At 43.8% G+C, this 27,344-nt stretch overlaps 1 protein-coding gene across 4 annotated transcripts in view; it reads left to right on the forward strand.

Moving 5' to 3' along the window:
- LOC128688392 (sugar transporter SWEET1) overlaps positions 1-9,209 on the forward strand; it is a 36,337-nt gene extending 27,128 nt beyond the window's left edge. For all 4 annotated transcript variants that reach the window (XM_053776241.2, XM_053776240.2, XM_053776243.2 and 1 more), the window contains exons 5-6: positions 1,138-1,422; positions 8,243-9,209. In XM_053776241.2, coding sequence (XP_053632216.1) covers positions 1,138-1,422; positions 8,243-8,274 — 317 coding nt within the window. In that variant the 3' untranslated portion in view covers positions 8,275-9,209. The remainder of the gene's footprint in view (positions 1-1,137; positions 1,423-8,242) is intronic.
- Positions 9,210-27,344: the final 18,135 nt, after the last annotated feature.

Below are 27,344 nucleotides of genomic sequence, written 5' to 3' on the forward strand. Positions count from 1 at the left end.
ACCCCAATGGAAATAAGTTACAATCCTCAATGATGCACTGACTTTCTTGGGTTATCCTGGGTGGCTAACCCTCTGGGCTTAATTGTTTCTTGGTAATTGTTTCTCGTTAAGCCACACCAACAACACACTCTCCACATCTTTGAGTAGTACAGCTGACAGTGGTGCAGCAACAGCTGATGGTGGTGCAGCAGCAGCTGACCGTGGTACAGCAGCAGCTGATGGTGGTGCAACAACAGCTGACGGTGGTGCAGCAGCAGCTGACGGTGGTGCAGCAGCAGCTGACGGTGGTGCAGCAGCAGCTGACGGTGATGCAGCAGCAGCTGCCGGTGGTGCGGCAGCAGCTGACTGCACGCAGCTGATGCAGCAGCAGCTGACGGTGGTGCAGCAGCAGCTGACGGTGGTGCAGCAGCAGCTGACGGTGGTGCAGCAGCAGCTGACGGTGGTGCAGCAGCAGCTGACGGTGGTGCAGCAGCAGCTGACGGTGGTGCAGCAGCAGCTGACGGTGGTGCAGCAGCAGCTGACGGTGGTGCAGCAGTAGCTGATGGTGGCGCAGCAGTAGCTGATTGTGGTACGATAGTATTTCTCACCCTTTTTGCCACAGAATTGGCACTAGAAGCTTTCTTTGGGCCCATGATGGCTTATTTAGCAGTTACAAGCACTAAAAACAATGAAATAATACAAAATGTATTGAATGTATGCGTGGAACCATCCGCCCTGGCATGTAAACAAAGGCACACTAGCTGAAGGCAGGGCAACTGAGGCGCTCAGGATGGACAGACAGGCGAATGCGTTCAGGACGAATGACCTTACCCGAGTTTTTCGTCGTTGGTCGAGCCAATATTTTTATGCAAAAACTCATCTATACCTGATTTTATCGTTAGTTGATGCCATTGTTGGTCAAGGGTCCACTGTATTGTGAATGAGGGTGAGTGTCTTTTTTGGGTCATTCTTTCCTGGTGGGAGACTGCCAGCGTGTTAAAAAAAATGACATTTGCATATTTAATGTGATCACTCACATTTCCACATCTTGCATGATTATTGTTAGTATACTGTATCTAACTTAATCATTTATATTTGTGCACATTAAATATGTAGAATGAATGCATACATTTTGAACATCTGTCTTGGTGTTTGCAGGTGAAGCTCCTGAGTTGATGAAGGTGCGTGTGGGCATGATGTGCTGCCTCGGGAGTATCATCTTCTGTGCGTCTCCTCTGATATCACTGAAGGACGTGTTCCAAACTCAAAGCACAGAGATGCTACCATTTCCCCTTATCTTTGCAACTTTCTTGGTGACTGGACTTTGGTGGCTGTATGGAATTGTTATTCAAAATAGCTTTGTCCAATATCCAAATATGATTTGCTGCGCTATTGCAGGTTTTCAGCTTCTCCTCTTCATTGTTTATCCAAACAAGAAAAAAGGTAATTAAGGAGCTAGCCAGGCTTGCCCTCTTAAATCCCATTTATTTAAAGGCATTTCTGTGTGCAAATACAAATTTCTTATAAATATATACTGTATTTAAATATAATGCAGTATATCTTTAAATATAATGTAACTCTAAATCTATCTTTCAATTAATCCATCAGCCAACTGCACTTCACTTGCAAGTACAAGTAAACAGGCAGAACAAGCACCTCTTTCAAATAAGCTACAAAGTATCTCAGTACACATTTTAAATTGATTAAACAGGTACAAGTCAGTCAGCACATGCCATTATATGTGGCATAGTCTTAAGTTTAACCCGTAAACGGTCCAAATGTATATATACGTTTTTTCAACATTTGAAAGTATGTAAAAAAAGTAGATCTTCTTTTCTTTTTGTTTTTTTTACATTTGAAAATGTGTAAAAAACTTTGATCTACTTTTTTTTTTTTTTTGTTATTGAAAATATGTAAAAAAAAAACGTAGATCTACTTTTGTAGCACTACACATGTGAACGTAGATCTGCTTGGACCGTTTACGGGTTAAAGACCATTAAGTGTTTATATTGATATATGAAAATAAATAAGACAATATAGACCTAATACTGTACTGTTTAATGCATTTAAAAGCCTTTGGTAATATCCTCTTAAAAGCTAGACTATGCTAAAAATTATTAAACATTGTGATAGCCTCTTAATTTTTCAGGCAAGCCTCAGTGCAAGTAGTTCCATTATAAATTGCACCTTTGACCTCGACTGTTATTCCATGCCTGTATACTGAATGCAGAAAAGAAATATCACGGTTGCTTTCCTTTTCAAAAAATAAGACCCATGACATTTTCCCAGAAAGTTTTGACATGCATCATCCTGACCTATATCGTTGACTAGTAAATGTATTACAGTAATATACATTATAGTACTGTAGTAGTATCTTTTGTTAGATAGAATGTTTAAAATGCTTTCCTACTGAATATCTTTTGGCTAAAATACAAAAGTATTTTAAATGCAGTAAATTGTTAATTAAAATGCACTTAGACTGCACAAGATTGTCTTAACATAATAAAGAAATTGCAGTGGAAAAATGTAGCACAAAAAACAGATCGATATTGAATGATGTAAAGCAGGGAAAGGATCAGTCTAGAGGTGAAATTGTGATAGTACGATGATATCTCCATATACTCATGGCACCCCTGCTTTTGATTGTGGGTATTTCATCATCTGCTGAGCCTCTTGCTTTCATAGGCAGTGATTTCTGTATGCAGATTCAGGACCAGCCTCTAGGATTTCCCAGGTGTAAACTATGATGCATCTTTCTCATCTGCATTCCATGGGAAAGAGATTGAGGAACCTCAAACATTTCCAGTGATTTACATGCTTGACTGAATTTGTGTGTTCAGTCTTTTAAAGGCTCTTTGTACAATCACTAGGTCTGCAGTTTTATTGTCTTAAAAGTAGAGAAACAGCATGGGATATACATAAGAGTCTACAGGGAAATGGTGTGGTATCCTATAAGTATCACAGAACCCCAGTGAGGTGCATCTATGTAATACAGGAGATGCCTTTTATTGGATCATTCAGTAACTGAAACGAGTTGAGCAACTATGGTATGGGAGGGAGGGAGAAGGAGCACTTAATCCATAGGACCATATATTTTATTTATTATTTTTTTATTATCACACTGGCCGATTCCCACCAAGGCAGGGTGGCCCGAAAAAGAAAAACTTTCACCATCATTCACTCCATCACTGTCTTGCCAGAAGGGTGCTTTACACTACAGTTTTTAAACTGCAACATTAACACCCCTCCTTCAGAGTGCAGGCACTGTACTTCCCATCTCCAGGACTCAAGTCCGGCCTGCCGGTTTCCCTGAATCCCTTCATAAATGTTACTTTGCTCACACTCCAACAGCACGTCAAGTATTAAAAACCATTTGTCTCCATTCACTCCTATCAAACACGCTCACGCATGCCTGCTGGAAGTCCAAGCCCCTCACACACAAAACCTCCTTTACCCCCTCCCTCCAACCTTTCCTAGGCCGACCCCTACCCCGCCTTCCTTCCACTACAGACTGATACACTCTTGAAGTCATTCTGTTTCGCTCCATTCTCTCTACATGTCCGAACCACCTCAACAACCCTTCCTCAGCCCTGTGGACAACAGTTTTGGTAATCCCGCACCTCCTCCTAACTTCCAAACTACGAATTCTCTGCATTATATTCACACCACACATTGCCCTCAGACATGACATCTCCACTGCCTCCAGCCTTCTCCTCGCTGCAACATTCATCACCCATGCTTCACACCCATATAAGAGCGTTGGTAAAACTATACTCTCATACATTCCCCTCTTTGCCTCCAAGGACCATATAGTATCTGGGAAATGGGAGGTAATTAAATTTGATCAAAGGAAAAGGAGGACAGATGCAATTCCTTGTATTAAAAGACCCTCACCGGCATCAGTGTGCCTTCTTTGAGAGGACCCTGCCGAGAAGTGAGTCACTTCTGGCATGTATACAGGAAGCACCAAGCCTGTAGGAGTTGTACATCACTGGGGGGATGGATGACAGTCAGGTTCGATCCAAGTAAGGAGAGAACAAGTCCAATTCCTTGGCTTAAGAGCTCTTGCCAGCATCAAGGGCACTTCTTCAGGATATGTACAGTTTACTTAAAAGTTTCTTCCGATGACTGCATGAATTGTGGTGTGTTGTCACTTCATGTTGGTTCATTGATGTCTGTTGTCAGTGTTGGTGGCCTGTTGGAATTGTCTTCAGTGTTTCTCTTCCTTCTGTTGAGATTTTAGATAGACATTTTTTTGTGTTTAGATACCGCCATTTTTTAACACTCCGGCCATCTCCCACCGAAGTCAGGTGATGCAACAGAGAAAAAACTTTTACTCATTCCATCACTGTTAGCATTACTAAAAGGACAAAGGGGTTTGTTTGGCAGCTTGTAAGAACTGAGCTAATGCTTTCGTTATTTTTTGTTTTTTGTATAGTGGGAAGGTCCTGTCTCCCAAAATGTTTTCAGTAGTGTTGGGGATTTTAATGGTGGCATCTTTGATTGGAGGCAATTCTTGTACTGTGGTATCTAAAACAGTGGAATAGAAAGTGCTGTATTGTTTCTGGAACATGGCAGTAGTTGGAAGTTTTATTCATAGCTGTTCTATAAATGAAGCTGTGAGCTGCTAGCTTAGTGTGTCCTAGCCTTAATCTGGTTATTGCTGTGTATTGCTATAATTAATTTGATCACTTGTACAGGAAGGCCCCGCTTAACAGCGTTTCACTAATACAGCGGTTTTAAAAACAGTTGTACCCATTTTTCATTTATTCAGACTTCCAACAATAAATATATTCACCACTTACTATAAGCTAAGGATGAAAATACTGTATATGCATTTTTTAGCCTAGCTATATTATGCATTAATATATAATAGGGTAAACATGTTATCAGGCTTTTATCTGCCTTTGAAAGTGAGAAAAAGGCTATGATTCTCTTTATAGCAGTAGCCCAGAACCTAACCTGCTGTATAAGTGGGGCCCTCCTGTATGTCTCAACACTTCCCTTTTTTTTATAGTTCCAAAATGTTTATTAGCATGAAAGTTCCCATTTTCAGTGAAATTGTGTATGTCAGTAGTTTTCAGTGTCATTACGTGCTATTTATGGGCTTGAAAGTTGTGTAAAAAAAAAAAAAAAGTTGCATTTTGCATTCCCTTGGCTAGCTCATCAACAATTTCATTATATATTATTCCAATGTTTGAGTACCCATTGTGTGGATGTATCATATACTTTGGAATGGTATTCATGTAGGAGTACAAAACATGGATATACAAGTTCTTGCAAGTTTTAGAGCACAGTATTGTAGCATGTAATATGCTGGATAGTGCAGGTCGGCCATCACTAATCTGGCATCATTGGGACCTGTAGTGTGCTGGATTAGTGAGTTTACCAGATTACAGAGTGGTTAGGTTAGAATACACTTAATTAACCTGTCAATAGAGAGACTGCTACATCTTCCTCATTTTCATCACTGCTTTGTCCTCAACTGGCTTGCTGTTGTGGATTTACAACCATCTGCACAATTTCTGAGTCAGTATAATGATGAAATTTGAAATTATGCTAGCCAAAATTAGTGCCGGATTACTGATGAAACCGGATAACTGAGTGCCGGATTAGTGATGACCGACCTGTACTTTAGAAGTCTCTGCATATTGTATAGTTACCAACTGGAAGCATATTAATTAATGTTAGGGCCTGTTAAATCCCATACAGCTTGGCTGTGAATATAGAAAGTTCTTTAGGTAGTTTCCATTTCAATTTAAGTTGTATGAAGAATCCACATTGTAGATGTTACAGTGGGTTTATTGTTGATGAGGATTCTTGATTCATTTATATAGATTTGTATTAGGGTAAAAATTGTGGATGTAAAGATAAAAGCTTTCACTGCATTTGGTGCTGTTTGGGAATGTCATTATCAAAGCATATTATTGCATTTAGGGTAATGTAGTTCCATGGAGGGAAGTAGCAGAATTACTGGTTGGTCTTTCTTAGTTTTGGAAGATGCTTTGGTGTGAATTGAGATTATATAAGACCTTTTTATAAAAAAGGTTGCCAGTGAGAGGTAGTTGTGGTAGATTCATTGGAAATGATGATGACAGGTTATTTTGGAGCTGTTTAGATATATTGGGTGTGCATACATCGCACAGAGACGATGTATGCTAGTGTTATAGCACCGTTTCTCCTTGGAGGCTTGGTGTGTGATGAATGATTTACATAGCAGTTTTTCATATTTTCTCCAGTTTTTGGAGGTCAGATGGTGTTGATGTTTATGCTTGGCAGTATTTTGCAAAGTTTCCCTAGGATGTGCAAGTTTGGCTTTGAGGATGTCAAGCCTTGGCTGGGTGGCATGTTTTGTGTGATGTGGTTTTCCTAGGTTAAAGTGGTAAGTTGCTTCTGATGGTTATGGTGGGCAATTATGCTATTCAATTTCTGATAAAGATTTGAGTATAGGTTTTGTCTACACTAATTTACAGGCCGGTTTGTTAGATGGTTTAGTGTGTTTGTTGTATTATCATCACCTAAGCAGTTAATCATGATACACTTGTGTGGACCTTCCTGGCCTTAGGTTTTTTTCAAATGTATGGATAGATTTAAGAAGAGTTGTGCTGAGGTCAAAAATATTAACCTCAGTATATTTACGTACTAGTATGTCAGACACAGTTTGAAGGTTAATATTGTGTTTCTTACATACCTTCAGGTTGGGTTCATTTTGTATTAATACAGTGGACCCCCGGTTAACGATATTTTTTCACTCCAGAAGTATGTTCAGGTGCCAGTACTGACCGAATTTGTTCCCATAAGGAATATTGTGAAGTAGATTAGTCCATTTCAGACCCTCAAACATACACGTACAAACGCACTTACATAAATACACTTACATAATTGGTCGCATTCGGAGGTGATCATTATGCGGGGGTCCACTGTATTAGTAGAATTATCGATAATATGTTAAGTAAAAGGACACAAATGCAACTAATATGACATTTTATTGTGGCAACATTTCGCTCTCCAGGAGCTTTATCAAGCCGTTACAAACAATACATGGACACGGTATATATAGGCTTAGAGTGAGGTGTAATACTAGTGGTAGTAGTAGTAATACAAATATGGTAGAACAGCCAACTTGCACATGAGTAAAAGGTTATAAAAGCTATTACTTGGGTAGCATAAAAATAGGTTAAATAAATATTGGTGGTTGGATTTGAGGTCTGTTTCAGTGTTTCTCCTCTTTAATGTGCTTGTGTAGTATTAGCAGCAGAGACTGTGGTGGCAGGTTTTACTGTTTTCAGGAGGATTCTCACTAACACTTCAGAGATGATGACACTGCCTTTGTTTTGTTTAATTGTGTTAGAAACAGCAATTAATGCCGATTCAAGGCACTTGCGTCTGCGGAAATTAGGTTCTTTGATCACTAATCGGGAGTCCCTGAATTTCAGATCATTAATTCTCCATGCACCAACACCACTCCTAACAAAGTTATAATTCTTCCCAGCAGTCAGGTTGCATTGAATGTTTCTAAAGTACTAGCACAAGCTAACACTAGAGTTGCCATTGCATCCAGCACTTCAGTAGAGGCTCTAACCAGGACAAAATTCAAGCACCATGAACCTTTCAATACTGGGGTTTACACTATATGCTGTGGAGGCTGTGACAGGATTTATGTAAGTGAAACAGCAAGGAACCTCAAAACACGCCTCAATGAACACATTAATGCATGTAGGAGCGATAACTTGAACGCCTGCGTATATCACCAAAATTCCGCCAGTTATCTCTTGAAATTCAGGGACGCCAGATTAGTGATCAAAGAACCTAATTTCTGCAGATGCAAGTGCTTTGAATCATCATTAATTGCAGTTTCTAACACAAACAAAACAAAGGCAGCTTCATCATCTCTGCACCGTTTTTCCCTCGTCAATTCTATGATTCACCTCATCCTTCATAGACCCATCTGCTGACACGTCCACTCCTAAATATCTGATTAATGGTCAAGTAATCTCATCATGCCACCCCATCCCCCCTCCCATTAGGTAAACTGTCAGACTTGGATGCAAATTATTATTATAATAAAAAAGAAGCGCTAAGCCACAAGGGCTATACAGCGCTGCCTTGGATGCAAAACTTTCATAAAACTACAGAAAATTCAAGCTAATTATTTTACTTTAATATCCTTCATAAAAATATATTTTGATGAAAACCATTTGTTCTGATTTATTCACAAATATTTATCTCTGTTAATTCTGGTTAACATTTGCTGTCTTTCCAGGTGAGCTCATGGGAGAAGCAAGAGTAATGTAGAGTGCCGGTACATTCAGAAATCCTCCAGAAATCAGACAAACTGCTTGGGAAAGATGCTTTCATATAAATATTGAATAATATTTACAGCCATATCAAGCATGATAATCAGTTATAGGCCATACCATAAAAGTAGTAGGATTAAAGTACAAATACTACGATTAAAGAAATAATATAGGTATGTGCTTGTTCATGAAACAGTTTGAATTGAGAATATCAGACATTTATGCTCACTTGATTGCTGTGCTAATGTGTTTTAAGATATTGAACACTTCCATCATGGGAACATTTTGAATTAATTAGCTGAACTTGCTGAACCAGCTAAACTAACAGTGAACTGTGATAAACATAGTCAATCATGATGGAGGTGAGGGAGTGAAGATTCTCTCTCTCTCTCTCTCTCTCTCTCTCAATAACTAAATATTACTATTTTATTTTATAATGCTTACGTACGTACGTACAGTGTGTGTGTGTGTGTGTACATGGTCCCGTGGATTGATCCTAGACCAGGCCCATGACACAACGCTACAGACCAATAACCCTAATGCCCCACATTATCAGGGTCTTTGAAAGATAAAGACCCATGTGCAACAGTTGGGTATCTTAATTGTTGAAATGTTTAGAGGCCTGGTCTCAGACCGGGCCTTGGGGGCGTTGATCCCCGAAACCCTCTCCAGGTAGTCTAGTCATTTGAAATCTTTTTCTACAGAACTGAATTTTTGGTAAAGAATATACTGTATGTAGACTTGTACATAAAAATTTGTTGGCAAGGTATCTTGCATTAAAATATTCACATCCAGCTATACAGTATAAAGATTATGATTATTTTTACAATTAATGATATTTGTGCATATCAGTAATATTTAATGAATTTGATTCAGGTACTTTTGCTACTTAAAGGATATGTTTATTTTTATGATAAAGATTTATGCTCTCTATTCTACAGTATATATTTACATGTATAAATACCAGGTATGTTTTGCTATAAAAAAAAAAAAAAAAAAAAAAAAAAAAAAAAAAAAAAAAAAAAAAAAAAAAAAAAAAAAAAAAAAAAACCTCTTCAAGGGGGGCTCCTTGGCGTGGTGAAGAGGCTCTTGGTCTGAGGAATTAGCCCTGTCGGTCTTCTTCCTCAGACCGAACCTAATTACCCCCCATTCTCCCCTCCCCTATCCCATCCTCCCCATCCTCCCCTTTTTCCATTCCTCCTCCTCCTCCTCACCCCTCCCTTTTGCCCTTCCTCTTTTTAGCCTTCGTGATTTCTCCCACAGGCGCGCTAGTTCCTAGGTAGGGGAAAGGACACCGGGGTCCATCCCATTCCGTTGAGGTTTCTTGGCGGTGGCGTAGTTTGCCGTGGAATCTGGATTGCCTAGGGATGTCCCGATCCCTCTCCGGTATCCCGGAGTAGCTTTGGGTGTCTTTTGGGCGACGGGTGTATCTCTGGAAGCCACCTTTCGGATTCCGGGGGTGGTGGCTGAAGGAGGTATGCTTTGTGGCGGATATCCGGCCGCCCTCTCTTTTGTCCACCGAGGTGGCTCGGCAGATGTGAGGTTGCTATCCCAGATTGCTGGTTTACTGGCATGAAGGGTAGGGTATGGCACGGGTTCCATGCTGCATCTGCGCTACTAGCGGTGTCGAGTCCTCTTGGGCGCGGAGGGAGATTTCTGGCCCTTTCATTCCTCCTAGGAACTATCCCTCCCCGGTCCCCCCCTTTTTTTTTTCTTTTTTTTGTTTTTATTTTCTTTTCTTCTTTCTTTTTTTTTCTTAAAAACAAAAAGAAAGAAGTAACCTAACCATGGCAGCCCTAGTCCATGAACCTAGTACCCCCGGGCCCCTTCTTGATACCGCACCCCGTTCTGACCCCGCCTCGTCTTTGGACCACTCTTCAGACATTCCTCATGCCTCTGTACCTATTGCCGGTGCTGTTTCCTCACCCGCTTCAGGTACTGAGGCCTCGACTGACTCCTTCGATTTATCAGACCTTCGCTCTCCTCTGACTATGCTTCCGGCCTCTCCCTCTACGGTGCGGCAATTTTCAAATCGCCGACCCGTTCCACGTCGGACCAACTCTGGTCCCACGCCTAAACGTCAACGACAATTACCTGCTGATGATACTTCTCCACCTTCACCTTCTCGTTCTTCTCAGAAACGATCGACACGTCCTTCACTACCTTTCCACGCTCAGTTTCAGACTGAACAGTGGACTAAATTCTTCACTTTACGACCAACTTCCTCTACTGCCTATCTTTCTGACCATAGTATTGGCAAGGCACTCCTACGCCATGTTGGTAAAGATATTTCTTTTCATGCTCTTAAGAGCGGTACGCGCATCATTACCGTACAGAATGCTACCCAGGCTCGTGAGCTCTCTCGTCTTTCCCATATAGATACTGTTCCTGTCACCCTTGAAAAACATCATTCCCTCAATTCTTGTAGTGGTACCGTTATTCTGCCCCATACCATAGTTCAACAAAATTTCCAGACATGTGGCACCGACATTCTAGAACAGCTGGAACTCCAAGATCTCCCAATCCTCAAGGTAGACACTTACGTTCTTCCTGCCCGTGGGCGGAGACGATACCCTAGCAATGTGGCTCGTTTAACTTTTGACAGCCGAGAACTCCCATCCTCCGTTTATATAGCAGGACATCGGTTACAGGTTCGAAAGGTGATCCCTACACCACAACAGTGTAGAAATTGCTGGCGATTTGGCCATCCAGCGAAATATTGCAGATCTATCGCCGAATGCCCAGTCTGTGGTGCCGATGACCATTCTAATACGTCTTGCAATCGATCTCCCTCTTGCCTTAACTGTCATGAGGCTCACCCTTCGTACTCTCGCCGTTGTCAGGTCTATTTAAACGAGCGGGAAATCCGTTACCTCAAAGAGACAGAAGGTCTCCCTTATGCCATGGCAGTTTCTCATCTCCGCCTCCAAGGGAGACTCCCACGTGTTTCTTATTCCCGTGTTTCAAAACGTCCCCCCACTTCTGGTATCCCATCTTCTACACCCACCTCTGTGGTTACCTCTCCCATAATCACTCCTGTATCTAATCCTTTTGCTGTCCTCGGCTCAGACGTCCCTACTTCAACGCCTCAGTCTAATCTCGCTTCTTCGAGTTCTCTCTTACAAGCCTCAGTATCGACGAGACCTCGTACGACACCTCTTCCCAATCGTCCCTCTACTTCTCAAAAGTCAAAAAAAGGTCCGGTAACACCTCCTACCCATCTTCCACCTCCTCATTTTACCCTCCCTGTCTCTGTCCCTAGTTCTTCCCCTCTCACTGGCTCGGTTACAAGTGCAGAGGTTCACCCTCCTCCTCGTAATGTACCTTCCTCCCCTGTTCCCTCCCAAGTTTCTTCCTCTTCTGCCACCTCCCAGGTTCCTGTCTCTTCTGTCCCCTGCCACGCTTCTCCAGTTCCCTCCACCCTTTCGCCCCCCCCTACCTTGGTACAGTCCAATACAGTTCCAATCTTTACTCATCCTCCCCCTACCATTCCCAATATTGTCTCCCATACGACATCTCTGAATTCCGAAACACTTGAAGCAATCTCTGAATATATTGCAGAGACCAAACCATCAATGGACACTGATCCACCTTCCGCTCTTTCTCTCTCCTCTGCTCCATCTGCGCAACTCCTTTCTTCACAGCGCACCGTTCCTTCGCTGCTTGAACATTTTCCACTGCCTCCGCATGTGGACTTTTCTAACCCTTCTAGTCCGTAGGAACCCTTACCTGCGGATTTCAAGTATCTTTATCATTGCCAATCATGGCCTTTTTACAGTGGAATATACGCGGCCTCAGGGGTAATCGGGGTGAGCTTCAGATGTTACTCTCCCAGTTTTCCCCTGTTGGTGTTTGCTTACAGGAACCAAAATTACACTCTGCTGTTATTTCTCACATCTCAGGCTATAATTTATTGTATTCTTCAGATCCTTTTCCTGATGGGACCTTTAATGAAAGTGCCCTTCTTCTCCGCACTGATATTCCGTACCATCAGCTATTTATTCATACTTCGCTGCATTACACAGCAGCCCGTATCCACTTACATAGGTGGTATACGCTCTGTTCTTTATATCTCTCTCCTTCTCGGGCATTATCTATTCCGGATTTTGCCTTCCTTGTTTCGTCATTACCGCCACCGATTCTGTTACTTGGTGATTTTAATGCCCACCATTTCCTCTGGGGAGGGTCTCACTGTGATTCCCGTGGAATTCAGTTAGAGGCTTTTCTTGCCACCCACCCCCTCCATGTTTTAAATACAGGTACTCACACCCATTTTGATCCTCGGACTCATACTCTCTCTTGCATCGATCTCTCAGTTTGCTCTTCCTCCGCCGCATTAGACTTTACTTGGTCTGTTCTCCCGGACTTACATGACAGTGATCATTTCCCAATCATTCTTTCTTCCCCTTCATATTCGCCACCTCTTCGCACCCCACGCTGGCAATTTAATCGGGCAAATTGGAACCTTTACTCACACCTGACTGTTTTTAAAGAGGTTCCTTCTTCGTCCTCCATCGATGAGCTTTTACACCTCTTCTCGTCCTCCGTTTTCACCGCAGCTTCTCATTCTATACCCCAAACTTCGGGCAGGCATTCTCAGAAATGCGTGCCTTGGTGGTCTCCTGCTTGTGCTCGTGCAGTACGTTTGAAACGCGCTGCATGGGGCAGGTACCGGTACAATAGAACCACAGAGCGACTCCTTGATTTTAAACAGAAGCGTGCGATCGCTCGCCGTGTCATCCGTGACGCTAAACGCACTTGCTGGCGAGATTATGTCTCCACCATCACCTCTGCTTCCTCTATGAGTGCAGTCTGGAAAAAAGTACGAAAACTGAGTGGTAAATATTCTCCTGACCCGGCTCCTGTTCTGCGAGTTGCCGGTGTTGATATAGCAAACCCACTAGATGTTGCCAATGAAATTGGCAATCATCTGGTCCGTATTTCTCAGGGACTCCATCTATGCCCCTCATTTCTTTCCTCAAAGTCTGCCAGAGAGTTAGCACCCTTGGACTTTTCTTCTCTCAGAGAAGAACAGTATAATGTGCCTTTTACACTTCAAGAACTGGAGGCAACACTCTCAGCTTGTCGATCATCGGCAGCTGGGCCCGACGACATTCATATTCGTATGCTACAACATTTACATCAGTCAGCCCTTGCAGTCCTATTACGCCTTTACAATCTTATTTGGTCACAAGGAGTTCTTCCACAGCTGTGGAAATCCGCCATTGTTCTCCCTTTCCGCAAACCAGGCACTACGGGACATGAAACCTCCCACTATCGTCCCATTGCTCTTACCAGTGCAGTTTGCAAAGTAATGGAACGTCTAGTAAATAGACGTTTAGTGTGGTATTTAGAGACACACAACAGTCTCTCCACTCGTCAATATGGCTTTCGTAAGGGACGTTCTACCATAGACCCCTTACTGCGCTTGGATACGTATGTTCGTAATGCCTTTGCGAATAACCACTCAGTTATTGCCATATTTTTTGACCTTGAGAAGGCATATGACACAACTTGGAGGTATAATATTTTAGCCCAAGTCCACTCCTTAGGCCTTCGAGGCAATCTACCATCCTTCCTTAAGAACTTTTTAACTGACAGGCATTTCCGTGTTCGGGTTAATAATGTGCTCTCCCCGGACTTTGTCCAAGCTGAAGGTGTCCCCCAGGGATGTGTTCTGAGCACAACACTTTTTCTCCTTGCTATTAATGATTTGGCCTCTAGTCTTCCATCAAATATTTGGTCATCACTCTATGTTGATGACTTCGCTATTGCCTGTGCAGGCGCTGACTGTCACCTCCTTACAGTTTCTCTCCAGCATGCAGTCGACCGTGTTTCCAATTGGGCCACCACACATGGGTTTAAATTTTCCAGCACTAAAACCCACCAAATCACTTTCACTAGACGCTCTGTTATCTCTGATCATCCTTTGTACCTCTATGGCTCACGTATCCCTGAACGTGATACAGTCAAGTTTCTGGGCCTCCTCTTTGATCGTAGGTTATCCTGGAAACCTCACATTACCTCTCTGAAGGCAACTTGTCACAGCCGGCTGAACCTTCTTAAAACCCTTGCTCATCTTTCGTGGGGAGCTGATCGTCGAACCCTCCTTCACCTACATTCCACCCTTATTTTATCGAAACTTGATTATGGTGACCAGATCTATTCAGCGGCATCTCCTGCTACTCTCTCTAGCCTTAACCCCATTCATCACCAAGGATTACGTTTATGCCTTGGTGCTTTTCGCTCTTCCCCTGTCGAAAGCCTCTATGCAGAAGCGAACGTTCCATCCTTATCCGATCGCCGTGATGCCCATTGCCTGCGCTACTATGTACGCTCTCATGATCTCCGCAATCCTTCCATTTATAGAATGGTCACTGATATTAGTAGACATTCTTTATTTGTTCGCCGCCCCTGCTTACTCCGTCCCTTCTCTCTTCGCCTTCATTCGCTCTTGTCTTCTCTTCAACTACCACCTTTCTATGTACATGTAGCATCTCACTTTTCCCTACCCCCCTGGGAAGTTCCAGCTGTTCGAGTCTGTTCTTTCTCCCTCCCTTGCTCGAAAGCCCAACTGTCTACGGTCGCTTCCCGCTCTCTTTTTCTTGACCACTTTCACTCTCATTCTCATGCCATTGCTGTGTACACAGATGGCTCTAAGTCTTCTGACGGCGTAGGATTCGCAGCAGTGTTTCCGGACAGCGTCGTACAAGGGCATTTACTATCTTCAGCTAGTATTTTTACTGCTGAATTATATGCCATCCTTACAGCACTTATCCGTATTGCATCTATGCCTGTGTCATCATTTGTGGTTGTCTCAGACTCCCTTAGTGCTTTACAGGCTATACAAAAATTTGATACACCTCACCCCTTAGTCCTCCGTATCCAACTTTGGCTACGCCGCATCTTTACTAAGCATAAAGATATTGTTTTTTGTTGGGTCCCTGGTCATGTTGACGTACAGGGCAATGAACAGGCAGACACTGCTGCGCGGTCAGCAGTACATGACCTACCAGTTTCTTATAGAGGTATTCCATGTACGGACTATTTTGCTGTAATATCTTCCCACCTTCACACCCGTTGGCAACAACGTTGGTCTACTATGCTCGGCAACAAACTTCAGTCTATTAAACCGAGTATAGGTTACTGGCCGTCTTCTTATCACCAGTGTCGAGGTTGGGAGACTACTCTCTCCCGTCTTCGCATTGGCCATACTCGTCTTACTCATGGATATCTCATGGAGAGGCGTCTTGCTCCTCTCTGTGAGAATTGCCAAGCTCCATTATCAGTCAGCCACATTCTGTTGGACTGCCCACTTTATCAACGAGCACGCAGAATTTACCTCTGTCGTCGTCTTCGCCCCGCTGCTCTCTCTTTACCTTCCCTTCTCGCTGATGGACCCACCTTTCATCCGGACTCTCTCATTGACTTTTTGACAACGACTGACTTACTTCACAAATTCTGATACTTTCAGCCCTTTCTACTTGTATCTCTTGCTACCCTCTACCCCCGTACTATCCCCTGCCCCGCTGTTTTCTGTAACCTGCTGATCATCCCCCCTCCCTTCTGCCATCCAATTCCCTTGCTTCCTTCCCTACCCTGCAGCGCTGTATAGCCCTTGTGGCTTAGCGCTTCTTTTTGATTATAATAATAATAATATAAAAAAAAAAGCCATTTAAGTGAAAATTGTATGACAATATTTTCATTACATTATCAACTAAATTAGATGCCTAAGGTAAATCAAGCTTTAAAAGTATAATTTATCATACGGCAATCTTTGAGTATGGTATTATATTCATGGGAAAGTGCGAAATCCATATGGATTATACAGCACCTGAAGAATGGGAGGTAATCAGGCTTGATTGAAGGAAGATATTTATTTTATGTGCTAAGCCTAAATAGGTCATACATTGTCCAAGGAAGAAGGCAGCTTCAGTTCTTCAGATTAAAGTCTTCACCAGCATCAAAGGACTCCCTTGAAGGGTTAATAGTAAAAAAAAAAAAATACTGGGACTTTCACATGGCACTATTAACCATTCATTTTGCTTTGTCATTACATGTATAAGTTGTACAGTGGACTGTGATAACTCATGATTTATTAACACATTTTTGTGTTAACAAGGTTGAATTAGTATTATTATAATCACGGGGAAACGTTAAACCCGTAGGATTATACAGCGCACATTGGGGGGGGGGGGGGATGGAAGGTATTCAGGTACAGTTAAGGGAACTAGAGCACAGATCCAATTCCCTAGATCAAGAGCCCTTCACCAGCATCAAGGAGCCTTGAGGGAAATATGGTTGAAAAATTGAAGCATATTTTTCACGAGCGTGCTGTGTATCATTTATTACAGAGTAAAATTTTTGGAAAAATACGAGATGCTTTACGTTCTGTCTCCTCCATCTCATTGGGTCTATAGGCAGGCCATTGTCTTATGGAAAAGGGCCTACTTAATGTACATAACCTTTCATTGCTCAGTTCGTGCGTATGCATCTGGCATTTTACTTGTGTTAGTCAATTGATTTTTGATTGTTACATCCCATATTGTCTCTGGATAGTAACTATGGCACCCAAGAGGAATTGTTAAATCATCCCATATTGTCTCTGTATAGTAACTATGGCATCCAAGAGGAATTATTATTATTATTATTATAATCAAGGGGAAAGCGCTAAACCCGGAGGATTATACAGCGCCTGGGGGGGGGGATGTGGAAGGCATTCAGGCTTAATTCGGGGAACTGGAGCACAGATCTAGTTCCCTAAATCAAGAGCCCCTCACCAACATCAAGGAACCTTCCTTGAGGGGAGAGGAATTGTTAAATCATCCCATATTGTCTCTGGATAGTAACTATGGCACCCAAGAGGAATGAGATTAATTCTAGAGGTGCAGAGAAGCATCAGTGAGAGTTTGTATTTTGAAGAAAAACAAGATATTAGATAAGCTTAACCCTTAAACCTCTTCAAGGGGGGCTCCTTGGCGTGGTGAAGAGGCTCTTGGTCTGAGGAATTAGCCCTGTCGGTCTTCTTCCTCAGACCGAACCTAATTACCCCCCATTCTCCCCTCCCCTATCCCATCCTCCCCTTTTTCCATTCCTCCTCCTCCTCCTCACCCCTCCCTTTTGCCCTTCCTCTTTTTGGCCTTCGGGATTTCTCCCACAGGCGCGCTAGTTCCTAGGTAGGGGAAAGGACACCGGGGTCCATCCCATTCCATTGAGGTTCTTGGCGGTGGCGTAGTTTGCCGTGGAATCTGGATTGCCTGGGGATGTCCCGATCCCTCTCTGGTATCCCGGAGTAGCTTGGGGTGTCTTTTGGGCGACGGGTGTATCTCTGGAAGCCACCTTTTGGATTCCGGGGGTGGTGGCCGAAGGAGGTATGCTTTGTGGCGGATATCCGGCCGCCCTCTCTTTTGTCCACCGAGGTAGCTCGGCAGATGTGAGGTTGCTATCCCGGATTGCTGGTTTACTGGCATGAAGGGTAGGGTATGGCACGGGTTCCATGCTGCATCTGCGCTACTAGCGGTGTTGAGGTCCTCTTGGGCGCGGAGGGAGATTTACGGCCCTTTCATTCCTCCTGAGAACTATTCCTCCCCGCTCCCCCCTTTTTTTATTCTTTTTTTATTTTTATTTTCTTTTCTTCTTTCTTTTTTTTTCTTAAAAACAAAAAGCAAAGGAGTAACCTAACCATGGCAGCCCTAGTCCATGAAACCACTACCCCCGGGCCCCTTCTTGATACCGCACCCCATTCTGACCCTGCCTTGTGTTTAGACCACTCTTTGGACACTCCTGATGCCCCTGTACCTCTTGCTGGTGCTGTTTCCTCACCCGCTTCAGGTACCGGGGCTTCGACTGACTCCTTCGATTTGTCTGAACTCCGCTCTCCTTTGACTATGCTTCCGGCTTCTCCCTCTACGGTACGGCAATTTTCGAATCGCCCACCCATTTCATGCCGGACTAACTCCGGTCCTACTCCTAAACGCCAACGTCAATCTCCTGATGATGCTCCGTCGTTACCTTCCCATTCTACTCGGAAAAGACCGACACGTCAAGCACTCCCTCTCCACGCTCAGTTTCGGACCACACAATGGACTAAATTCTTTACTTTAAGACCAACTTCTTCTTCTGCCTACCTTTCTGACCATAGTATTGCCAAAGCGCTCCTGCGTCATGTTGGCAGAGATATTTCATTTCACGCTCTCAAGAGCGGTACGCGCATCGTCACTGTCCAGAATGCTACCCAAGCTCATGATCTTTCTCTCCTTTCGAATATCGATACTACTCCTATCACTATTGAAAAACATCTTTCTCTCAATTCTTGTAGTGGTACTGTCATTCTGCCCCATACCATAGTCCAACAGAATTTCCAGTCATGTGGCAATGACATTTTTGAACAGCTGGAACTCCAGGATCTCCCAATCCTCAAAGTAGACACTTATGTCCTTCCTGCCCGGGGGCGGAGACGTTACCCTTGCAATGTGGCTCGTTTAACTTTTGACAGCCGAGAACTCCCGTCCTCTGTATATGTCGCGGGACATCGGTTACAAGTTCGAAAGGTGATACCTACACCGCAACAATGTAGAAATTGCTGGCGTTTTGGTCACCCAGCGAAATATTGCAGATCTATGGCCGAATGCCCAGTCTGTGGTGCCGACGACCATTCTAATACATCTTGCAGTCAACCTCCATCTTGCCTTAATTGTAATGAAGCTCACCCTTCGTACTCCCGCCGTTGCCAGGTCTACTTAAATGAACGTGAAATCCGTTGCCTCAAAGAGGCAGAAGGTCTCCCTTATGCTATGGCAGTTACTCATCTCCGCCTCCAAGGGAGACTACCCCGTGTTTCTTATTCTCGTGTTTCCAAACGTCCCCCCACTTCTGGGGTCCCATCTTCTGCAGCCTCCTCTGTTGTTACCCCTCCCATAGCCACTCCGGCATCTAATCCTTTTGCTGTCCTTGGCTCTGACGTCCCGACTACAACTCAGTCTGTTCTCACATCTTCGCGTCCTTCCTCACAAGCCCCAGTATCGACAAGACCTCGTACGACACCTAATACCAATCGCCCCTCTACTCAGAAGTCCAAAAAATCCACATTGCTCAAATCTTCTTTGCCCCTTCCTTCCCTTCTTCCACCTCCACACTTTACCTTTCCAGTCTCTGTACCTAGTTCTTCCCCTCTCTCTGGCTCTATTACAAGTGTGGAGATTCACCCTCCTCCTCGTACTATGCCTTCCACCCCCGTCCCCTCCCAAGTTTCTCCCTCTTCTGTCACCTCCCAGGTTTCTGCCTCTTCTGTCCCCCCCCACACTTCATCTCCAGTCCCTTACACTTTTCCCTCCCCTTCTACTTTGGTACAGTCCATTACTGTCCCAATCTTTACTCACCCTCCTCCTCCTATCTCCAATATGGTCTCCCATACATCTTTGAATTCAGAAACACTTGAAGCCATTTCAGAATATATTGCAGAGACTAAACCTTCAATGGACACTGATTCACTTCCTGTTCCTTCTCTTCCCTCTCCTCCATCTTCACAACCCCATTCTTCGCAACGCTCCGTTCCTTCGCTACTTGAACATCTTCCAATGCCACCACACGTTGACTTTTCTAACCCCTCTAGTCCGTAGGTGCCTTTACCTACAGATTCCTGATATTTTCTTCATCGCCAATCATGGCCTATTTACAGTGGAATATCCGCGGCCTCAGGGGTAATTGGGGTGAGCTTCAGATGTTGCTTTCCAGGTTTTCCCCTGTTGGTGCTTGCTTACAAGAACCAAAATTACACTCTACTGTTTTCCAACCTCCCAGGCTATAATTTATTGTATTCTTCAGATCCTTTCTCAGATGGGACCTTTAAGGAAAGTGCCCTTCTACACAATGATATTCCGTACTGTCAACTATTTGTCCATACCTCGCTGCATTACACTGCAGCCCGTATCCACTTGAATAAGTGGTTTACAATATGTTCTTTATATCTCTCTCCTTCTCGAGCATTTTCTATCCCAGACTTTGCCTTTCTTGTTTCATCCTTACCACCACCACTTCTGTTACTTGGTGATTTTAATGCCCACCATTTCCTCTGGGGGGGGTCTCATTGTGACTCACGTGGCATCCAGTTGGAGGCTTTTCTTGCCTCTCACCCCATCCATGTTTTAAATACGGGTACTCCCACCCATTTTGATCCTCGTACTCATACTCTCTCTTGCATCGATCTATCAGTCTGCTCTTCCTCCACTGCACTAGACTTCACCTGGTCTGTTCTACCAGACTTACATGACAGCGATCATTTTCCGATCATTCTTACTTCTCCTTCCTATTCACCACCTTTCCGTAGCCCTCGCTGGCAATTTGATCGGGCAAATTGGGATCTTTACTCACACCTCACTGCTTTTAGTGAGGTTCCTTCTTCATCCTCCATTGATGAGCTCCTACACATCTTCTCGACATCAGTTTATACCGCAGCTTCTCATTCTATACCCCAAACCTCAGGCAGGCATTCTCAGAAGTGCGTGCCTTGGTGGTCTCCTGCTTGTGCTCGTGCAGTACGTTTGAAACGTGCTGCATGGGGCAGGTACCGGTACAATAGAACCGCTGAGAGACTTGTTGATTTTAAGCAGAAGCGTGCGATCGCTCGCCGTGTCATCCGTGAAGCTAAACGCACTTGTTGGCGAGACTATGTTTCCACCATCACCTCTGCTTCTTCTATGAGTGCAGTCTGGAAAAAAGTGAGGAAATTGAGTGGTAAATACTCTCCTGACCCAGCTCCTGTTCTACGGGTCACTGGTGTTGATATAGCAAACCCTCTCGACGTTGCCATTGAACTTGGCACACATCTGGTCCGTATTTCCCGAGGGCTCCATCTATGCCCCTCGTTTCTTTCCTCAAAGTCTGCCAGAGAGTTAGTACCCTTGGACTTTTCTTCTCTCGGAGAAGAACAGTATAATGTGCCTTTTACACTTCAAGAACTGGAGGCAACGCTCTCAGCTTGCCGATCATCGGCAGCTGGGCCTGATGACATTCATATTCGTATGTTACAACATTTACATCGGTCAGCCCTTGTAGTCCTCTTACACCTCTTCAATCTTATTTGGGCACAAGGAGTTCTTCCCCAGCTGTGGAAATCTGCCATTGTTCTCCCTTTCCGCAAACCGGGTACTACAGGACATGATGCCTCCCACTATCGCCCCATCGCTCTTACTAGTGCAGTTTGCAAAGTGATGGAACGCCTCGTAAATCGACGTTTAATGTGGTATTTAGAGACTCACAACAGTCTCTCCGCTAGTCAATATGGCTTTCGTAAGGGTCGTTCTACCATAGACCCCTTACTACGCTTGGATACGTATGTTCGTAATGCCTTTGCGAATAATCACTCAGTTATTGCCATATTTTTTGACCTTGAGAAGGCATATGACACAACTTGGAGGTATAATATTTTGGCCCAGGCCTATTCCTTAGGCCTCCGAGGCAATCTACCATCCTTCCTTAAGAACTTTTTAACTGACAGACATTTCCGTGTTCGAGTCAATAATGTTCTTTCCCCGGACTTCGTCCAAGCTGAAGGTGTCCCTCAGGGATGTGTTCTAAGCACAACACTTTTTCTCCTTGCTATAAATGATTTGGCCTCTGTTCTTCCACCCAATATTTGGTCATCACTCTATGTTGATGACTTCGCTATTGCTTGTGCAGGCGCTGACTGTCACCTTATTGCAGTTTCTCTCCAGCATGCGGTCGACCGTGTTTCCACTTGGGCCACCACACATGGGTTTAAATTTTCAAGTACCAAAACTCACCAAATTACTTTCACTAGACGCTCTGTTATCTCCGATCATCCTTTGTATCTCTATGGCTCCCGTATCCCCGAACGTGATACAGTCAGGTTTCTAGGCCTTCTCTTTGACCGTCGGTTAACCTGGAAACCTCACATTACCTCTCTGAAGGCAACTTGTCACAGCCGGCTAAACCTTCTTAAAACCCTTGCTCATCTTTCCTGGGGAGCTGATCGTCGAACTCTGCTTCGCCTACATTCAGCCCTCGTTTTATCGAAACTCGATTATGGTGACCAGATTTATTCCGCGGCCTCTCCTGCTACTCTCTCTAGCCTTAACTCTATCCATCACCAAGGCTTACGTTTGTGCCTTGGTGCTTTTCGCTCTTCCCCTGTTGAGAGCCTCTATACAGAAGCAAATGTTCCATCCTTGTCTGATCGCCGTGATGCCCATTGCCTTCGTTACTATGTACGCTCTCACGATCTACACAATCCTTCCATTTATAGAATGGTCACCGATATTAGTAGACATTCTTTATTCGTTCGCCGCCCCTGTTTGCTCCGTCCCTTTTCTCTTCGCCTACATTCACTCTTGTCTTCCCTTCAGTTACCACCTTTATATGTTCATGTGAGGGGCTCTTGATTTAGGGAATTGGATCTGTGCTCCAGTTCCCCGAATTGAGCCTGAATGCCTTCCACATCCCCCCCCCCAGGCGCTGTATAATCCTCCGGGTTTAGCGCTTCCCCCTTGATTATAATAATAATAATATATGTTCATGTAGCATCTCACTTTTCCCTACCCCCCTGGGAAGTTCCAGCTGTTCGGGTCTGTTCTTTCTCACTCCCTTGCTCGAAAGCTCAACTGCCTACGGTGGCTTCCCGCTCTCTTTTTCTTGATCACTTCCACTCCCATTCTCATGCCACCGCTGTGTACACAGATGGCTCTAAGTCTTCAGACGGCGTCGGATTCGCAGCAGTGTTTCCGGACAGCGTCGTACGGGGGCATTTACTATCTTCAGCTAGCATTTTTACTGCTGAACTGTATGCCATTCTTGCAGCACTTATTCGTATCGCATCTATGCCTGTGTCATCATTTGTAGTAGTCTCAGACTCCCTTAGTGCTCTACAGGCTATACGAAAATTTGATACATCTCATCCCCTAGTTCTCCGTATCCAACTTTGGCTACGCCGTATCTCTACCAAACATAAAGATATTGTTTTTTGTTGGGTCCCTGGTCATGTCGACGTACAGGGCAATGAACAGGCAGACACTGCTGCGTGGTCAGCAGTACATGACCTACCAATTTCCTATCGAGGTGTTCCATTTCTGGACTATTTTGCTGCAATAGCTACCCACCTTCGCACCCGTTGGCAACAACGTTGGTCAACTCTGCTTGGTAACAAACTTCATTCTATTAAACCGAGCATAGGTTACTGGCCGTCTTCTTGTCATCAGTGCCGAGGTTGGGAGACCACTCTCTCCCGCCTTCGCATTGGCGACACTCGTCTTACTCATGGGTATCTCATGGAGAGGCACCCTGTTCCTCTCTGTGAGCAGTGTCAAGTTCCAGTATCGATTAGCCACATTCTGTTAGACTGCCCTCTCTATCAACGAGCACGCAGAATTTACCTCCAACGTCGTCTTCGTTCTACTACTCTCTCTTTACCTTCCCTTCTTGCTGATGGACCCTCCTTTAATCCTGACTCTCTCATTGACTTCTTGACAACGACTGATTTACTCCACAAACTCTGATGATACTTTTCGCACTCCCCTCAGCCCTTTCTAGTTCAGTCTCTTGCTGCCCTTTACCCTTTCACCATCCACTACCCCGCTGTTATCCGTAACCTATTACTCATCTTGTGGCATCTCCCTTTTGCCACCTGATGCCCTCGCTTCCTTCCTGCCCTGCAGCGCTGTATAGTCTACTTGTGGGCTTAGCGCTTCTTTTTTGATTATAATAATAATAATAATGCCGAGGCAGTTCGTAGCCACCTTGAAAAGCATAAATTAATCAACGAATCTCAGCATGGTTTTACAAAGGGGCGTTCCTGCCTTACGAATTTATTAACTTTTTTCACTAAGGTATTTGAGGAGGTAGATCATGGTAATGAATATGATATTGTGTATATGGACTTCAGTAAGGCTTTTGACAGGGTCCCACATCAGAGACTATTGAGGAAAATTAAAGCACATGGAATAGGAGGAGAAATTTTTTCCTGGATAGAGGCATGGTTGACAAATAGGCAGCAGAGAGTTTGCATAAATGGGGAGAAATCAGAGTGGGGAAGTGTCACGAGCGGTGTTCCACAGGGGTCAGTGTTGGGCCCCCTGCTGTTCACAATCTACATAAACGACATAGATGAGGGCATAAAGAGCGACATCGGCAAGTTTGCCGATGACACCAAAATAGGCCGTCGAATTCATTCTGACGAGGACATTCGAGCACTCCAGGAAGATTTGAATAGACTGATGCAGTGGTCGGAGAAGTGGCAGATGCAGTTTAATATAGACAAATGCAAAGTTCTAAATGTTGGACAGGACAATAACCATGCCACATATAAACTAAATAATGTAGATCTTAATATTACGGATTGCGAAAAAGATTTAGGAGTTCTGGTTAGCAGTAATCTGAAACCAAGACAACAGTGCATAAGTGTTCGCAATAAAGCTAATAGAATCCTTGGCTTCATATCAAGAAGCATAAATAATAGGAGTCCTCAGGTTGTTCTTCAACTCTATACATCCTTGGTTAGGCCTCATTTAGATTATGCTGCACAGTTTTGGTCACCGTATTACAGAATGGATATAAATTCTCTGGAAAATGTACAAAGGAGGATGACAAAGATGATCCCATGTATCAGAAACCTTCCCTATGAGGATAGACTAAGGGCCCTGAAACTGCACTCTCTAGAAAGACGTAGAATTAGGGGGGATATGATTGAGGTGTATAAGTGGAAGACAGGAATAAATAAAGGGGATGTAAATAGTGTGCTGAAAATATCTAGCCTAGACAGGACTCGCAGCAATGGTTTTAAGTTGGAAAAATTCAGATTCAGGAAGGATATAGGAAAGTACTGGTTTGGTAATAGAGTTGTGGATGAGTGGAACAAACTCCCAAGTACCGTTATAGAGGCCAGAACGTTGTGTAGCTTTAAAAATAGGTTGGATAAATACATGAGTAGATGTGGGTGGGTGTGAGTTAGACCTGATAGCTTGTGCTAACAGGTCGGTTGCCGTGTTCCTCCCTTAAGTCAATGTGACCTGACCTGTCTAGGTTGGGTGCATTGGCTTAAGCCGGTAGGAGACTTGGACCTGCCTCGCATGGGCCAGTAGGCCTTCTGCAGTGTTCCTTCGTTCTTATGTTCTTATGTTCTTAACTATGCCATCTGCCAATAATATTAATTAAGCAACCCTTCTGAGGGGGCTACCTTCTTTGGAGAGGGTCATTACCCCCTTTCCCCTTCCAGAGGGAGGGGATAACACTCCCTTGTAATAAAGTTGGTAGAATTACCGACAATATGTAAAGTAAAAGGACACAAGTGCAACTAATGTGACATTTATTGTGGCAACGTTTCGCTCTCCAGGAGCTTTATCAAGCCATTACAAACAATACATGGACACAGAGGGTATATAAAGGCTCAGAGTGAGGTGTAATACTAGTGAGGTACCATTTCGATGTTCACTAGTGGTAGTAGTAGTAGTAGTGACAAAAGTAATACAATATGGTAGAGCAATTAATTCGTACATGAGTAAAAGGATATAAAAGCTATTACTTGGATAACATAAAAATAGGTTGGACAAATATAGAGTGGAATGAGGCAGCTTGTTTCAGTGTTCACTCTCTGTGCTTTGTGTAGTATAACAGGAGAGACTATGTGATGGCAGGGTTTACTGTTTTCAGGAGGATTCTTGCTAAGACTTCGGAGATGGTGAAGCTGCCGTTGTTTTGTTTAATTGTATTCGAAACAGTGATTAGTGCTGATTCGAGGCACTTGCGTCTGCGGAAATTAGTTTCTTTGATCACTAATTGGGCGTCTCTGAATTTCAGGAGATGATTGGTGGAATTTCGGTGTTGTACACAGGCGTTGTTCAAGTTATCGTTCCTACATGCGTAAATGTGTTCATTGAGGCGGGTGTCGAGGTTTCTGGCTGTTTCACCTACGTAAATCTTGTCACAGCCTCCACAGGGTATAGTGTAAACTCCTGCATTGACTGGTTCGTGGTGCTTGGATTTTGTCCTGGTTATATCCTTTATTGAAGTGCTAGAAGCGATGGCGACTCTGGTGTTAGCTTGTGAAAGTACTTTTGAGACGTTCAGTGCAACCTGGCTGTTAGGAAGAATTATAACTGCTGGGAATCAACACCACTCCCAGCAAAGTTATAATTCTTCCCAACAGCCAGGTTGCACTGAACGTCTCAAAAGTACTTTCACAAGCTAACACCAGAGTCGCCATCGCTTCTAGCACTTCAATAAAGGATATAACCAGAACAAAATCCAAGCACCACGAACCAGTCAATGCAGGAGTTTACACTATACCCTGTGGAGGCTGTGACAAGATTTACGTAGGTGAAACAGCCAGAAACCTCGACACCCGCCTCAATGAACACATTTACGCATGTAGGAACGATAACTTGAACAACGCCTGTGTACAACACCGAAATTCCACCAATCATCTCATGAAATTCAGAGATGCCCAATTAGTGATCAAAGAAACTAATTTCCGCAGACGCAAGTGCCTCGAATCAGCACTGATCGCTGTTTCGAATACAATTAAACAAAACAACGGCAGCTTCACCATCTCCGAAGTCTTAGCAAGAATCCTCCTGAAAACAGTAAACCCTGCCATCACATAGTCTCTCTTGTTATACTACACAAAGCACAGAGAGTGAACACTGAAACAAGCTGCCTCATTCCACTCTATATTTGTCCAACCTATTTTTATGTTACCCAAGTAATAGCTTTTATATCCTTTTACTCATGTACGAATTAATTGCTCTACCATATTGTATTACTTTTGTCACTACCACTACTACTACTACTACTACTACCACTAGTGAACATCGAAATGGTACCTCACTAGCATTACACCTCACTCTGAGCCTTTATATACCCTCTGTGTCCATGTATTGTTTGTAATGGCTTGATAAAGCTCCTGGAGAGCGAAACGTTGCCACAATAAATGTCACATTAGTAACACTCCCTTCATAAACTGGAGATAACCTCAGCATAACTGTTTGGGTCTCCTACCTCTTCATGACTGAAAAAAAATCTAAAACCAGACAGATCCACAATACTTCATGGTTAACACTT

The sequence above is a fragment of the Cherax quadricarinatus genome, chromosome 19 (assembly GCF_038502225.1).
Source record: "Cherax quadricarinatus isolate ZL_2023a chromosome 19, ASM3850222v1, whole genome shotgun sequence".
Lineage (NCBI taxonomy): Eukaryota > Metazoa > Arthropoda > Malacostraca > Decapoda > Parastacidae > Cherax > Cherax quadricarinatus.